The sequence below is a fragment of the Microcaecilia unicolor genome, chromosome 3 (assembly GCF_901765095.1).
Source record: "Microcaecilia unicolor chromosome 3, aMicUni1.1, whole genome shotgun sequence".
NCBI lineage: Eukaryota > Metazoa > Chordata > Amphibia > Gymnophiona > Siphonopidae > Microcaecilia > Microcaecilia unicolor.
Genome location: NC_044033.1, coordinates 381884528 through 381901872, shown reverse-complemented (window position 1 = coordinate 381901872; position 17345 = coordinate 381884528). Strand labels below are relative to the sequence as shown.

The 17345-nt window shown below is 39.9% G+C and overlaps 1 protein-coding gene across 1 annotated transcript in view; it reads left to right on the top strand.

Annotated features, from left to right (window-relative positions):
• The window catches only part of SLC5A6 (solute carrier family 5 member 6), a 138081-nt gene extending 121763 nt beyond the window's left edge, over positions 1–16318 (top strand). Inside the window, exons 12-15 of the mRNA XM_030198646.1 lie at positions 6427–6608; positions 7979–8082; positions 11454–11575; positions 15251–16318. Coding sequence (XP_030054506.1) covers positions 6427–6608; positions 7979–8082; positions 11454–11575; positions 15251–15418 — 576 coding nt within the window. The 3' untranslated portion in view covers positions 15419–16318. The remainder of the gene's footprint in view (positions 1–6426; positions 6609–7978; positions 8083–11453; positions 11576–15250) is intronic.
• Positions 16319–17345: the final 1027 nt, after the last annotated feature.

The window sequence follows — 17345 nt, the reverse complement described above, 5'->3', positions numbered from 1 at the left end:
TGATGATGGAGGCAGGAGCGAGTGGGTATTGTTCCTGCCTCTTGAAGGTAGACTGTTTGTGTGTGTGTGTGTGGGGGGGGGGGGGGGGGGTTAGATGGTATCGCTAAACACCAGGTTTGGGGAGGAAGGTCCAAAGTGTGTTTGATGGGAGGATTGGGAGTTAGTTTCGAGTGGGGGGGGGGGATGCTATTAGGTATTCTATCCCGATGCATAGGCAAGCTAACTGTTCCTCAGACCTGGCAGTAAATTTCTCACATTGTGCTTGCCTTAAAATCTGCTGTGTACATCTCTGCATCGGGGTAGAATAGCTAATATTAGTTACCATTTATTTTAGCTTGCTATGCATCGATTATCTACTGCACAAGCTAACTCCTGCGCTGAACCTATTTTCTTCATTGTTCATCTGCTAATGTGCACGTTAGCTCCAGTTGACTATGTGCTGCTGTGGGGCCCCTTAGTGCTCTCCATCTTGCAAGAATAGCAGAGGAGTTCAGGAACCACAATGACTCAAACTCATTGAGAGCCAGGATACCAAAAGAAAGCAAAATAGCTGTTCTGGAGATAGCATCTGTTGCAGGTTTCTGGAGAAGATAGGGAAGAGAGACAAGAAGCCACAGTTAAGGCGAGTCGAGCCTGCCATTGTTTCCCTTCCTAGAGTGTAAGTGACATGTGTATAGTTGTTCTGACCTTCCCAAAAATATAGGGGCCACTATTCAAAAGCAGTTATATAGTCAGTGGCCATGCAAATTGACTTATTTTGTAAAATCTGGGCACATGTATCTTGCTATACATCGCCTTGAGTGAATTCCTTCAAAAAGGTGATAAATAAATCCTAATAAATAAATAAACAAACAATAACATTAGCTATGTAAGTCACTAACAGCCAAAGTAATACTTTCCTGAAAGCAGGTATAACATTGTGTGCAGTCTTTCAGAGAGACTATTGTATAACAATGCAGGTATATACACCATATGCACCTTTATGTCCTTTCTGCCTGGGTACCATTTCTGTCATATATCTATCTACAGAATCGTATAAGTACTGTGTATCCTTTTATCTCTGGTAAATATATCCAAACTAACTCTCATTGAAACCAGGAAAACAATCGCCAACAAGTGGTATTATTCTTCATTAACTTCTTTGTTTTAAGAGCACCCTCAGATATTCCCACTATAAATAACACACAGTAAATCTCTGTGGCTTAGTGGTGTAGCACCTCATTCATCGGGTTGCGCAGGAGGCCGCCTTAACCCTAGTCCCTGAAGAAAGAAGAGTGAAACCCACGGTGTCAGGCATGTTCAGGGGAAGGCGAAGGATTGAATGTGATCTCCAGTTACATGGAGGAATGCGGATACATTAATACAACAGTGCAGTCATGGCACGACTCAGATAAGTGACTGGTTATGTGTCAATAGTAGCTGCCTTGCATTATTATGTACATTGAGAAAATAGCGAGGCAGGGAACATATATATAGGGCTAGTTGGGCACAAAGAAAATCACATAGAAAATATACAAAAAATAGTTGTACTAGTCTGATAGCACTTGTATTGGGATATAGTGTTTCTAAAAAAATGAATAACAAGAGCAACCCGATGAATGAGGTGCTACACCACTAAGCCACAGAGGTTTACTGTGTGTTATTTATAGTGGGAATATCTGAGGGTGCTCTTAATGAAGAACAATACCACTTGTTGGCAATTGTTTTCCTGGTTTCTGTGAGAGTCAGTTTGGATATATCTATCTGCAGCAGTACATAAGCACATAAGTACTGCCATACTGGGAAAAGACCAAGGGTCCATCAAGCCCAGCATCCTGACTCTGACAGCGGCCAATCCAGGGTTCAAGAACCCAGCAACCCCCCCCCCCCCCCCCAAAAAAAAGAAAAAATTAATAATGTTCAATGGACTTTTCCCTCAGGAATCTGTCCAAACCCCCTTTAAATTCCATAAGGCCAGCTGCTGTCACTACATTCTCCAGCAACGAGTTCCAGAGTCTAACTACACGCTAAGTAAAGAAAAACTTTCTCCTATTTGCTTCATCTTGTGTCCCCTGGTTTTGTTGTTGTTTGAAAGTGTAAACAAACGTTTCACATCTGTCCTCTCTATTCCGCTCATTATCTTGTAGACTTCTATCATATCACCCCTCAGCCGCCTTTTCTCCAAGCTCAAGAGCCCTAACCTTCTCAGCCTTTCCTCATAGGGAAATCATTCCATTCCCTTTATCATTTTTGTCGCCCTTCTCTGCACCTTTTATAATTCCTTTATATCTTTTTTGAGACTGTTTAAAAATCACCTCCCCTCTCCCTCCCCCCCCAACCAGCCAGATGTAGATATATAGATATGAATTTTCACGTAGTGGTTGAATAAATGATAGCTTTTTGTCTAGCCCCTGTTTCAGGGAGGTGTGTTTGTGCATGTGTGTATTGGTGGGAATTGACACGTATTGCTCCTGTTTTTATTTTATTATTTATTTTTCCATATTTCAACAAATTCCACAAGTATCCACTTAGGAAAAACAGGGTCAATGCCCTACAAAGAAACATAAGTATCATCTAACTTACAAAAAGAAAAATCAATAAGATCTATATTCATTAACCCTTTCTTAGACCACAATAACAAGGGAAGGGCTTCAGCAACAAATTAGATCATTAAAGAAAGTTAGCAAAAGAAAATGCCTAGCCTGAAACCTGCAGAAACATCTACAATAACCATATTAGTTAGCCCGCTCCAGATCTTCAAGTCAATGAAAGCGTTCAGGTGTTTTGGTTCAAAAAACACATATTTCACACCTAAATATTTAACAATACATTTACATGGATGTGCCAAAAGAAATGATGCACTAAGTGCTTTAGGCTCAGTTCTCATATCCAGAAAACATCTTCTCCTGTCCTGAGTATTCTTAACTACATCTGGGTATAACCAAATTCATGCTCCTGTTTTTATAAAATACTGTGCGTAAGTGCTGATCCTGCTCTGTCCGTCTTCTGTGCTTTGGAATGTCTACTTTACAAAATGTTTTCTAATCACCTAGTTATATGTGTGTATATGCTGGAACATATAACCACCTACTAGAGCAAGCCAATAATAATAGTTATCATTGTAACGGGCACTTTTTTTTTTAACATGGCACCTATGTGAAAAACCAAAAAGGCATCTATTTTGAGCCTAAATGCCTTTATAAAATAAGATTCTAGACCCAGCCCCAATATTGTGTAGGTGTCAATGCACAAATTTATATCTGCCCTGCAAAAGGTGTAGTAAATATGTGCATATACTTGATTATTTTACCAAATATAAATGTGTATTGCAACCTGCCCAAACTACACCCTCCTGGAACACCTGTGCAGGTCATGTAAAAGTAGGTGCACTGTCCATCTACTACATGTGTATGTGATGGTGCAGTTTTCTGTGTGTTCAATAGTTCTTATACATGGACAACTTTATAAAATTACCCCTGCAGAGGGTAACTTTATGACAGGTGTCTATGTGTTTTTATAGAATATTGGCATGTGCCAGAAATCATACTTTGAATGTAGGTGTGGCCGTTTACGCCTGCAAGTGTGTGGTTTCATAGTATTTTATAAACGATGTTCTTACTTGCGAGCTCCACCTGCACTTTGCCTAGAATGTGCCCTGGCTATGCATCTTCTTCACAAGGTATATACATTTAAACCAGTCGGTATAATATAAAAGGTCTTTTACATAAGTACATAAGTATTGCCATATTGGAAAGACCAAAGGTCCATCAAGCCCAGCATCCTGTTTCCGTGGCCAATCTAGGTCACAAATACCTGGCAAGACCCAGAAAAGTACTAAACATTCTATACTGCTTATCCCAGAAATAGTGAATTTTCCCCAAGTCCATTTAATAATGGTCTATGGACTTTTTTTAGGAAGCCGTCCAAACCTTTTTTAAACTCCGCTAAGCTAACCGCCTTTACCACATTCTTTGGCAACGAATTCCAGAGTTTAATTACACGTTGAGTGAAGAAAGCTTTTCTCCGATTCGTTTTAAATTTACTACATTGTAGCTTCATCGCATGCCCCCTAGTCCTAGTATTTTTGGAAAGCGTAAACAGATGCTTCACATCTACCCATTCCACTCCACTCATTATTTTATAGACCTCTATCATATCGCCTCTGTCGCCTTTTCTCCAAGCTGAAGAGTCCTAGCCACTTTAGCCTTTCCTTATAGGGAAGTCGTCCCATCCTCTTTATCATTTTTGTTGCCCTTCTCTGCACCTTTTCTAATTCCACTATATCTTTTTTGAGCGATACAAAGGCATTATAACATCCCCATTTTTGTTTTCCATTCCTTTCCTAATAATACCTATCATTCTATTTGCTTTCTTAGCCACAGCAGCACATTGAGCAGAAGGTTTCAACGTATCATCAACGATGACACCTAGATCCCTTTCTTGGTCTGTGACTCCTAACGAGGAACCTTGCATGACGTATAATTTGTGTTCCTCTTTCCCACATGCATCAGTTTGCACTTGCTCACATTAAACGTCATCTGCCATTTAGACGCCCAGTCTCGTAAGGTCCTCTTGTAATTTTTCACAATCCTCCCGCGATTTAACGACTTTGAATAACTTTGTGTCATCAGCAAATTTAATTACCTCACTAGTTACTCCCATCTGTAGGTCATTTATAAATATGTTAAAAAGCAGCGGTCCCAGCACAGATCCCTGGGGAACCCCACTAACTACCTTTCTCCATTGAGAATACTAACCATTTAACCCTACTCTCTGTTTTCTATCTTTTAACCAGTTTTTAATCCACAGTAGAACACTACCTCCTATCCCATGACTCTCCAATTTCCTCTGGAGTCTTTCATGAGATACTTTGTCAAATGCCTTCTGAAAATCCAGATACACAATATCAACCGACTCCCCTTTATCCACATGTTTGTTCAACCCTTCAAAGAAATGTAGAGAATTGGTGAGGCAAGATTTCCCTTCACTGTAATTTTGTTCTTTATAATAATGTCTACCATTTTGCCTGGCACCGACGTCAGACTCACCGGTCTATAATTTTCCGGATCTCCTCTGGAACCTTTTTTAAAAATCGGCATTACATTGGCCACCCTCCAATCTTCTGGTACCACGCTCGATTTTAAGGATAAATTACATATTACTAACAATAACTCCGCAAGTTCATTTTTCAGTTCTATCAGTACTCTGGGATGAATACCATCTGGTCCAGGAGATTTTCTACTGTTCAGTTTGTAGAAATGCCCCATTACAACCTCCAGGTTTACAGAGAATTCATTAAGTTTCTCTGACTCGCCAGCTTCGAATATCATTTCCGGCACCAATATCCCACCCAAATCTTCCTCGGTTAAGACAGAAGCAAAGAATTCATTTAATCTCTCTGCTACGGCTTTGTCTTCCCTGATCGCCCCTTTTACTCCTCGGTCATCTTGCGGTCCAACCGATTCTTTTGCCAGCTTCCTGCTTTTAATATACCTAAAAAAAAATTTTGCTATGTGTTTTGGACTCCAACACAATCTTTTTTTCGAAGTCCCTCTTAGCCTTCCTTATCAGCGCTTTGCATTTGACTTTGACATTCTTTCTACTGTTTCTTATTATTTTTTAGATTGTAAGCTCTTTGAGCATGGACTGTGTTTCTTCTATGTTTGTGCAGCGCTGCGTACGCCTTGTAGCGCTATAGAAATGCTAAATAGTAGTAGTAGTAGTATTTTTAGTCGGTTCCTTCTTCCATTTTCTGAAGGATTTTCTTTTAGCTCTAATAGCTTCCTTCACCTCACTTTTTAACCATGCCGGCTGTTGTTTGTTCTTCCGTCCTCCTTTTTTATACGCGGAATATATTTGGCCTGGGCTTCTAGGATGATGTTTTTGAACAGCATCCACGCCAGATGTAAATTTTTGACCCTCGCAGCCACTCCTCTAAGTTTTTTTTTTTTTTCACCATTCTTCTCATTTTATCATAGTCTCCTTTTTTTTTTAAGTTAAACGCTAATGTATTTGATTTCCTATGTATACTTCAAAACTAATATCAAATCCGATCATATTATGATCACGGTTATCAAGCGGCCCCAGCACCATTACCTCCCGCACCAGATCATGCGCTCCACATATTCAAAATTGCCCTTATAATATCAAAGATTGATAGCATAACAAAAGAAATCTGCTTGACTAGTGGTAACAATTTTCTTGAGTTACAGCTCTGTTCATTTGGTGATGCAAGTATTAAAGCGAGGATTCCAGATATCCAAGCTTTTAACACTACCAAAAAAACAAAATAATTGTACATAATTTGAATATATGGCATCTGCCAGCTGCTGCCCTTTTTTTTTTTATTTAATTTTGTTGTGTATGTTAGTAAAGTTAATAGAGATGTTTTTGTTTAGCACCTGTTTCTGTATCATATCTGTGACTACCATGGTCCTGTACCCTCAGGGAGCCATTACTGGATTGGTAGCTGGCCTGATCATGGCATTCTGGATTGGAATTGGGAGTTTTGTGTCCAATGTAAAGACTGGTCCACCTCTGTTGGCAAACACTACCAGAATACCAGACACAGGAAACTTGACGACAGCTGTCATGACAACCTTGTTAACCTCTGCATCTACCAAAAGAAGGTGAGATTGGGACTTGAAGGTGGAAAACAGGAATTGAGGTGTAGTGTTTATTTAACTTCGTCTACCAGAATGTTTGACTTAGGAGAGGATCATGAGACACTGACATTTCATATTATTGCCTTGGTATGAAATACATTTAAAGTCCACTTCTGCATAGGTTGTCTAGGTAGGAAAATGTCCAAGAATATACATTTTTATAAAAGGGCAATTGAATGTGGAGCCTTTTGTAAAATATGTAGGGATGCAGGACATACATGTGAAATTTGTAGCACATAACAGTGGAGCAGCCATTTTAGAAAGGAAGGCATAAAGCGTAGCATCACTTGGAGCTTTGACTGTATAAGGGCGGTAGTTAAACATGTAAGTGATGATTTTGCAATCTACTCATGTAAGTGCCAGCGGTTAAGGGATAAATGCTGGATTTTACAAAACTAGATCTCCAAGGAGAGTAAATTAAGATATCAAGCTAGAAAATTCTATATTTTGCACTTTAAACATCGGAGAGGGAAGCAGAATTGCCCCCTTGATCACTCTTGCAACCTCAAATCCAGTTGAGCAGTTAAATGACACCTCAGCATGCTTTGTAGGAGATTTAAATACTGATTGAGAATTTGTGAATTTATATGTATATTGCTGTTGTAAAACTGGATATTTTTCAAGCACATCACCTTCAAAACTGTATGCTGTGGATTTACACATTTAAGTAATAGCTTTCTAAAACATTTATTTATATGGATAGAGCATCTGAATATGAAAACACCACTAGTGCACAAACCTTATAAAATAACCTTCATAGCGTGTAATTGGGCTCACAGGTTCAGTAAATTTTGGATGAAATAGAAAATTTGTGTATACGTATTTTCAAATTGGGAAACATGTTGCTTTGATTTTGTTTTCAGTTGAATTTTAATATTTGCTTTTTTTTTTTTTTTTAATTAGTTTTGAGCTTTTTCTTTCTTTTATGTATAATGTACTGTGATTGCTGTGTTAGTCCACTTGAATGTATAGAAATAACCCCCCCCCCCCTGTTTACAAAGCAGCGTGGCATTGCAGACACAGCCCATTCAAAGGGAATGGGCTGTGTCAGCGTTACTGCATCAGCAGTCGCTAGCGCGGCTTTGTAAACGGGCCATAGTTTTTATCAATCTTTATTTCCTTTTTATCTGCACCTAATATTGTAGTGATGTGGCTCCTATCTCAGATCCTACAAAGATCCTGTATTAATAACTGGTTGCATCTCTGTTTATGTTTTGCCTGACTCAGAGCCCTGGCCCTCCCTTTGAGCTAATAGACCTTTGTAGTGTTCTGTGCTGTGACTTTTGTTTTCTGTTTCATGAGTCTTGTTTAATTGTTTACTCTTTTCTCTTCAGCGTAACAGGACTGAAGAAGTTCTACTCCTTGTCTTACATGTGGTACAGTGCTCACAACTCTACTACTGTGATCATCGTGGGGCTCATTGTGAGTTATTTAACAGGTATCCAAGAGAAACTGAAATGAAGATGTACTTGCAAACAATCTCTGCTGCCTAAATAATGAAATATAAGCAACAGCATGTACTGACCAAGCTGAATCATATGACCAAAACTAATTTTACATTTGCTTGGCAACTGACTAATGGTAACAAGGTTATAAATCCTTTTGCTCAATTTCCAAAAATCTTTTTGTTTAAATTTTAATGAAATCAAATATTGCTGCTTTCTTGTAAGAAACCAAAACCTAATTATTTACAATATGTAGGGATCCTTTTACTAAGACATGTTAACGGATTTAGCATATACTAAATCCTTTAGTCCGCCTTAGTAAAAGGACTCCATAGAGAGCAGGAATAAACAGGTTATGTTCTAATCTGCCTTTTCCTGCTTGACCTCATCTGGCCTTTTGCCTTCAAATAGTGTTTTTTCTGATAACACCAAGATCTACCTCAGTACACTTGACATCTATGCATCTGTCTAATCCTCAGGTGTTTGTTTCTTTATAATTAGCTCTTGAAAAAATCTCTGCTGACTCACTCTCAATATACTACTACTACTACTACTTAACATTTCTAGAGCGCTACTAGGGTTACGCAGTGCTGTACAATTTAACAAAGAGAGACAGTCCCTGCTCAAAGAGCTTACAATCTAATAGACAAGTGAGCGGTCGGTCCGATTGGGGCAGTCTGTTCACTGAACGGTAAGGGTTAGGTGCCGAACGCAGCATTGAAGAGGTGGGCTTTAAGCAAAGACTTGAAGACGAGCAGAGAGGGGGCTTGGCGTAAGGGCTCAGGAAGGTTGTTCCAAGCATAGGGTGAGGCGAGGCAGAATGAGCGGAGCCTGGAGTTGGCGGTGGTGGAGAAGGGTACTGAGAGGAGGGATTTATCTTGTGAACGGAGGTTACGGGCGGGAACATAAGGGGAGATGAGGGTAGAAAGATAGTGAGGGGCAGCAGACTGAGTGCATTTGTAGGTAAGAAGGAGAAGCTTGAATTGAATGCGGTATCTGATCGGAAGCCAGTGAAGTGACCTGAGGAGAGGGGTGATATGAGTATATCAAAAAGTAAGGGCTCTACCTACTAAGCTGTATTAATGATAATAATGTATATTACTTACCAATAATGCAGTTTAATGTGGATTTTTTACTGCAGTACATGGCAAATAATAATGAAATGTGAAAGATACAAAGTAGTTCATTATTATTCATATTAATTTTGTAGCATATGCTAGACCTTTCAATCTGCATTATTTATTGAAAGATAACACTAGGGGGCTGTGCTGAGGCAGTCATTTTTAATGAGGGCAAGAGTGCCCAGAAATCATTTCTATCCTGTCCCCTTCTCCCTTAGTTACTCATCAGGGAGATTCGCAGTAGGTGTTAGGGAAGGAAGTGGGGTTTAGTCTGGGGGAACACATCTGTAGAGAACTGAGGGCCTTGCTTTTGAGATAGACACGGGGAAACCACTGCTTACTACTATTTGGGTTTTTGCCAGGTACTCCTGACCTGGATTGGCCACTGTAGGAAACAACATACTGGGCTAGATGGACCATTTGTCTGACCCAGTATGGCTGTTCTTATGTTCTTAAGGGGATCAGGTGGTAGGGGGATCAGCAGTGGGGAATATTGATAAGGAATGGAGGGGTGGCAAGTTTGTTGCCCTGCTTAAGGCCCGCTATCTTTGCACTGCTGCAGTTGGAAATGAACGATATTCCTGACTGTAGCAATGCTTGTAGGGTTCAGTAACTTATGGTACTGAGGCACTGCAGGTTAGTGAAAAATTCTTGCACAGTAAACTAGTGTAACACACTATTTTCCCACAGCTTAATAAATAATGTCCTAAGCTCATTTTCTTTTTCCTTTTTTTTTTTTTTTTTTGGACTTGCACCTTAACACTTATTCAATGGTCCTCAACTTGTGATATTCCACACCATATAGAAATTTTATCAGTGTTATAAAAATATGAACTTAAAGCACATGGTGTTGGTGAAAAAATGTTGTAATGGCTGACACTACACTCTTTATTACTCATCAGTCCATTCAGCTAGGCATCCACCAGGATATCACATGAGATAAGCTCTTCAAAAGAGTTTCATGTTCAACAAAAATCAAGTCCCAATATGAAACAATAAACAAACATACTTAACTTCTTTATTGGGTTTATTGTGATTTTTTGTTTTGCTAATTGAATGGACTGATGAGCAATGATGAAGCTATATAGAGCCAGTTTTAATGCACCGTATGATTTGAGCTCATATTAATAACATAAAATTTAGTGGAGTGGAGGAGTGGCCTAGTGATTAAGGTGGTGGACTTTGGTCCTGGGGAACTGAGGAACTGAGTTCAATTCCCATTTCAGGCACAGGCAGCTCCTTGTGACTCTTGGCAAGTCACTTAACCCTCCATTGCCCCATGTAAGCCGCATTGAGCCTGCCTTGAGTGGGAAAGCGCGGGGTACAAATGTAACAAAAAAAAAAAAACATTTATAAAATTTATTTGTAGCGTGGTGTAGCACAGATTGAATGAACTCTTTTATGCAATGGTGTTCAAAGTATAAATGAATAGTTGTGACAAGTCCAAGTAAATATGTTTATTGGAACAAACATAACTTATTGTGGATGTGCAAGAAAGCAGATACATTCAGAGTAGAAACAGCAAGAAGTAGTCAGCCATAAAATGTCAGGGAGGCCCAGACCCTCCAACAAAAAGTATCTTACTGTGAACAATACAGGAAAGGATAATTTGCCTTTCTGCACGTAAAGACCAACACGGAGCATGGTGGCACAAAACCTATCCAGTCTGTCAGTCTAAAGCAATACTATAGTAGGAAATGTTTCCTCACTCCCTAGCTAAGATAATGTTCAGCACCTGTCTGACCTCATTTGCAACTTTCTTTAAATTAATCTCCTTATTTTCTTACTCCTGTTACTCTATCTTATCTATTTATATGTTCCATCTTTGCTTATACTCAAAGCTGTCTATGAAAATGTATATTGTATTGAGGCAATGTAGCATACTATGCTATATTTTGTATTGTTGTTTGAATATTTTTACTGCTGTATTTGTCTATTGCTTCACCGCCTTGAGTGACTTCCTCCTAAAAGCGGTTAATAAATCCTTAAGTAAATAAATAACTGTGCTACTTAGTAACTTCATTCTTTGTAATTTTTGAAAGAGTAAGCAGTCAATTCATATTTACCCGTTGCACTGCACTCAGGATTTTATAGAGCTCTCATATCTTCCCACAGCTGTCATTCCATCCCCTTAATTATTTGGGTTGCCCTTCTCTATTCCTTTTCTAATTTAGCTATATCTTTTTTGAGATGCAGTGACCAGCTGTAAAATGATACTTTTAATCCCATATGTTATATTTCAGGTCCCATGAGAGCTCAGGATGTGAATCCTCGCACAATCTATCCAGTTCTGAGCAAATTGCTGTTCTTCCTTCCGAAAAGATATAAGGAGAAACTGAACTGTGGGATTCAGTTTTCCACTGAGGTAAGGTGGGCTCTCCATGGTAAATGACACACACGCACATACTCACACTCACACACACAGTCTGTAGGTATATAGTTTGCCATGCATGTTTCATATGTGTCTTTTTTATTCTGAGAGACTGAATTTTAACAGTAGTTTATATTTCACTTTTACTTGCAATGTTTCTTTCATAAAGCATACTTCTAAGCTTCAACACCAGTAGAACCAACACTGAGAATAATCTCAAACTTCTTTTGTCTCTTGACACCAGTTAAGTAGAATAATATGAATTATATTTTTTCATCTAAAGACTGACATGCATCTCAAACAAAGCCAGTGGTGACATAAGGAACAGAGAGAATAGGTCAGTCTTTGCTGATTGTGATATACTGTTGTTAACACTAAGATGAGCACTTAGCTAGATTCTGGTATGAGGCTTAGTGGTTTTAGTGACTGGCCACACGTAGATCTATGAAAAGAAATATCAGTGGTTGCCTCCTGTAGCCTAAGCGCAGATGGATGTTTGCAGTATTTACATATGCCAAGGCAAAATATTTATATTTATTCCCCTAAAATGCAAACATAAGGAAAACAGTGCACCCTCCCTTTAAAATACTATCATGAAATATTCAAGGGAAAATTTACGAGAGTTTACTGCAAAAGTGGTTCTTTACCTGCTGTTTTTGCCAAGAAAGACTCTAGGTTGCTTTCACTGATATATCCTGAAGCAGCTTGCACAGAAGCAAAACTGGTAAATTTCCTCAGTTTCCATAATAAAACACTTTTCAGTTGAGCATTGCTTGCTGCTGGGCCTGCAGTCACAGTAAGGCATGTGAAAATTATCTCTTTGGTGTATCAGAATGATGTCTGTTGACAGTTCTGGTAAGTGTCAACCCAGCAGTGTCCTGATTTTCTGAGGCTGGTAATGGTGGGAGCAACAGCTAGCTTAGGAGATTTTTCAAAACCCTTAAAAAACTGGTTTATTAGCCAGCTCACTGACTCAGTGGCAGTTCTGTCCTTTGCTGTTTTAACTGCTATGGTCAGGCCTCTGATCAGCCCCAGTTGGTCTGAAAATTTTGCTGGATATTAGATGCTGTGCTAGGGTGAAGAAGAGTGTGGGGTTTTGGCTGGGGTGAAGAATGTGGGAGCTTTGTGGGGGTGAGAGGGAGTGGAGAGTACCTGGCTGTAGTGGGAGAGTTTTAGGGATGGACGGGGGGGGGGGGGGGGGGGGGGGGTGGAGCTGTGCTACGTCATAGCTTCGGGCCAGAGAGTGTTGGCTATGCCCAGAGAGTGTTGAAGTTTTGGAGGAGAAAACATTGTAAGTAGGACATCTGATAATAAGTGTTTATAAAATGTGTTAGTTTCAAGTAAGCAAAAAAGTAACCCAATAAATGTTAGAGCAATGCAGAAACAGTGATTTAATCAACTTCATGCCAACCCACATACTTTTTTTGCCTCACCTAATTTTGTAGAAGCCATTTAATGTGTATATAGTGCCAAATACACACTAAAAGGGCTATAAAATTACCCCTCATTTTGGACAGAATCTGACTCGTGTTGGATCTGACAGATCTCAGTATTTCATATTTTTTAGAAATATTTCTTGCCTCTTCATTGTTGATATGCACACTATATCACTTTAATAATATGTTTATTAGGATAAAGGTGAGCAAATGTTATACACATTTAAAATCATTGTGGAGACAACTTAATAAATTCAGTTTGAAATAAGAATAACTCACTTCAAAAAGCTGGATATGATATTGAAAATTAAAGTTGAAAATGTACAAACTAGGATGATATGTGGGGGGAGTAAAAGGTGTTTCCTTGTGTGATTCTGTGAGCCCATTGATGCAGCAATGCAGAAGTCACCAAAGTGCTGCTCTGAGTGTTTTTTGTCTGTTCTATAACATAATATTCGTAGTATTCTTTTCAAAGCAGATATAATGATATGGATTGCTAATGCTTCTATAACATATCCCATTACTTTAGCCATAGATGCCACAGATATGTCCAGACTTTTGACTTTGTAGCAATGTAATCTGTCCACTTCTGAAACACATCACTGTACTGTAGTGCAGCAAATAAATAATCATGTTGGCTATTCAAAACATTTTATTGAATATATCCAAAAACATCAAATGTAAAATCTTACAAGGCATACAACTGAAGGGCCAAATTAATTTACCCTTTCTGCGGTTATGGATTATATCCTTATCAGTTTTCTATGTTACCCAATGTAGATACATAGTTAGACTTTTTCATTTTTGGGGTGGATATGTTTGTTTGTTAGTTAATTCATTAAGGGCCCCTTTTACCAAGCTGCGGCAAAAGTTTTTGACGTGCGCCGAGGCCCCCTTTTACCACAGCTAGTAAAAGGGCAGTCTTTCTTTTTTGCTGGAAATGGCAGTGTGACAAGTAAAGCACTTGCGTGACCATTTCAGGGGGAAGGGGTACCCTTACTGCCACCCATTGAGGTGGCGGTAAGTGCTCCCACGCTAACCCAGCGTTAAAACCAGGCAGCATGCACCACTGCCTGGTTACACACCAGTGCTATAAAAATAAATATATATTTGTAGCGCCAGATATGACGACATGCTAGGGGTGGGAAGTACTGCTGGGCTGCTGCAGTAGCCCGGCAGTAGTTCCTGTTTAGCGAGCGGTAAGCCTGTGTTGTGCTTACTGCTGCTTTATAAAAGGGGCCCTAAGTTACAGATTTGAATTTTGAGAAATTGTAAATGGTGCCCAATGCTCATCAGCATTCTTCCTCTGAGTCTTTGTTTGGCTTTAGAGGGAGAGGAGTCCTATGTGGTCCTAAGTTTCACAGTGAAAAACTTTATGGCCATGGTTGGTTTTTATTTTCTTTAAATCTTAGAGTGAAGTTATATTTTTAAAGCTTCAGTAATTCCTCTTGTTCTTTTACATTTTAGTCAGTATGCATATTTCTGGATGTTTCTCTTTGGTGGCAAGATATTATTTTTATAATAATCATTTGTATAGCACATTCAAGATTTATGCAGTGCTGTATAGAAAGACACTTACTGTCCCTATTGCTTGGAGCTTACAGTATAGTCAAGATACACAGACAGCCTACTCTACAAAAAAACAATTAAGAGATCTGAAGCTAAGAGAGCAAGACAGCAAAGCCATAACTGAGAAGCTTTAATACTGGTGAGATTAAATTGAGGAGGATATGATGATTGAGGTTTGAAAATGTTTCAAGGAGAACTCTGATTATGTAAGTTGTTGCCGATCAGCCTTCGCTTGTAAGGACTTAACTTATAAGGAATATCAGCCCCCATTTTGTCTAAGACTGAGAGATTCATTCTCCAGGCTAGGTTGATCAATCTGTTGCATGTGAATTGGGATTCAGGTATGGAATACAGCCTCAGACATGAGTGTTCAGGTTGGATTTTAATTTGGTAAGAAAGGGAGTCTGGTGTATGGGATATAGCCATAATTGCACCAGTTTATGCTTTTTGTTGCACCTGGAACTAGTTACACATTGTCTGTGATCCTTACCACATTCTATATGTACCATGCACATCTGTTAGCTGTTCACTCTTGCACTCCTCACATATTTGTATCTACTTAAACCATTTTAGGTCTTTTTATCGCCCTTGGTTGCATCCTGAAATTTGAAGCCTCTAATCAACATGGTATTTGTGGTGGGATTTTTTTTTTCTCTCTTATTAGGACAATGATGACAGTTTGCAGCACCCAGTTATGTCGGAAAAGAGCTGCAATGGCCTGGTGAATGGAGATGTGCTGGGAGAAGAGTGTAAAGAAACTGAAGGGACATGTGGTGGCTTTCACAGATCTGATGGAGGTCATTTGTACGTTGTTCAGGAAACGTCACTTTGAGCCTCACTAGGGATGTATGGGGGAAAAAAATCCCTGCTTGCAGTAGAAACCTGCCATAGTGAAGCTGAGTGATAAGCCCAGCATCAAAAACACCCAAGAAGAGATTGCCTGGTGTGTATAGCATTGCCATGCTGCACAGTCCCAGCAGTGCAGAGTTATTGCTGATGTTGTACATCATTCCCTATTCACCTTCCCCTTATGCTAAGATTCTTTTATTGCCAACAATTGTGTCCATGCAGCCAGTCCATATCATGTGCCATTTAGCTACAGGACCTCTCTCAATTATGAGGCATTTTTGAAACTATGAAAGTGCAACTCAAAGCATCATGGATAACTAGAATGCAATAAAGAATTAGCAACAAAAGAATAGATGTCTGCTGTAACTGTATATTGCTCTTCGTAGATCTACCTGTAAACCAATCGCCTCACTTCTGTAACATCAAAAACGTGGAGCCCGTGGGATTACCCATCCTTCCTACTGCAGAGTTGAGTGGAAGAGACCTTCATTTTCACTCCATGATTAGGTTGTTGTCTGTCACCAAGTAGCAAGAACAGCACTGAAAGGTTACAGAATGGGAATACCAAAACAGCAACAATTGTTTGAGAAAAAGATATGATATAAAAACAATTGGTGCACTGGAAAACAAGCCCACACATTTTCTTCCACAACAGTTGAACTTTCAGTAGTTGATCTGACATTTACTCTTTAAAAAGAATATTGATTTCTGGATATTTTTTGTTGGGGGAGGGTATAATACTGCCTAAAACAAGCATGTAAAAGAGCTGCCTAGCTGTCAGATCAAACAGTGCAAAATTATGATTACTACTGATTTCTATAGCGCTATTAGACATACACAGCACTGTACACATTATATCCTTTACCTCAGAATGAGCTCCATTTACCACTACCTTCTGTTTTCTTCCACTTAACCAGTTCCCAACCCAATCAGTCACTTTAGTTTATTTATTAGTCATCTATGTGGAACCCCATCCCCACCAACTTACTTAACACCATCACTCCTACTATCACCCCCACCATCTGTCATATCCTCAACCTCTCTCTCTCCACTGCAACTGTCCCAGACACCTTCAAGCATGCCGTGGTCACACCACTCCTCAAAAAACCATCACTTGACCCTACCTGTCCCTCCAACTACCGCCCCATTTCCCTCCTACCCTTCCTCTCCAAGATACTTGAACGCGCCATTCACAGCCGCTGCATTGATTTCCTCTCATGCCATCCTCGATCCGCTTCAATCCGGCTTTCGCCCCTTACACTCGAAAGAAACAGCACTATTTAAAGTCTGCAATGACCTGTTCCTCGCCAAATCTAAAGGTCACTATTCAATCCTCATCCTCCTCGACCTATCCGCCGCTTTTGACACTGTCAATCACAATCACACTGTCCTCCTTTGGGTTCCAGGGCTCTGTCCTCTCCTGGTTCTCCTCTTATCTCTCCCATCGTACCTTCAGAGTACACTCTCATGGTTCATCCTCCTCCCCTATCCCGCTCTCTGTTGGAGTTCCCCAGGGTTCTGTCCTTGGGCCCCTTCTTTTTTCAATCTACACCTCTTCCTTAGGCTCCCTAATCTCTTCTCATGATTTCCACTATCATTTTTATGCTGACGACACCCAGCTTTATCTCTCCACACCAGAAATCACTGCGGAAACCCAGGCCAAAGTACTGGCCTGCTTATCCGACATTGCTGCCTGGATGTCCAACCGTCACCTGAAACTAAACATGGCCAAGACGGAACTTATTGTGTTCCCACCCAAACCCACTTCTCCTCTCCCTTCACTCTCTATCTCAGTTGATAACACCCTCATCGTCCCTGTCTCATCTGCCCGCAACCTTGGTGTCATCTTCGACTCCTCCCTCTCCTTCTCTGCGCATATCCAGCAGATGGCCAAGACCTGTCGCTTCTTC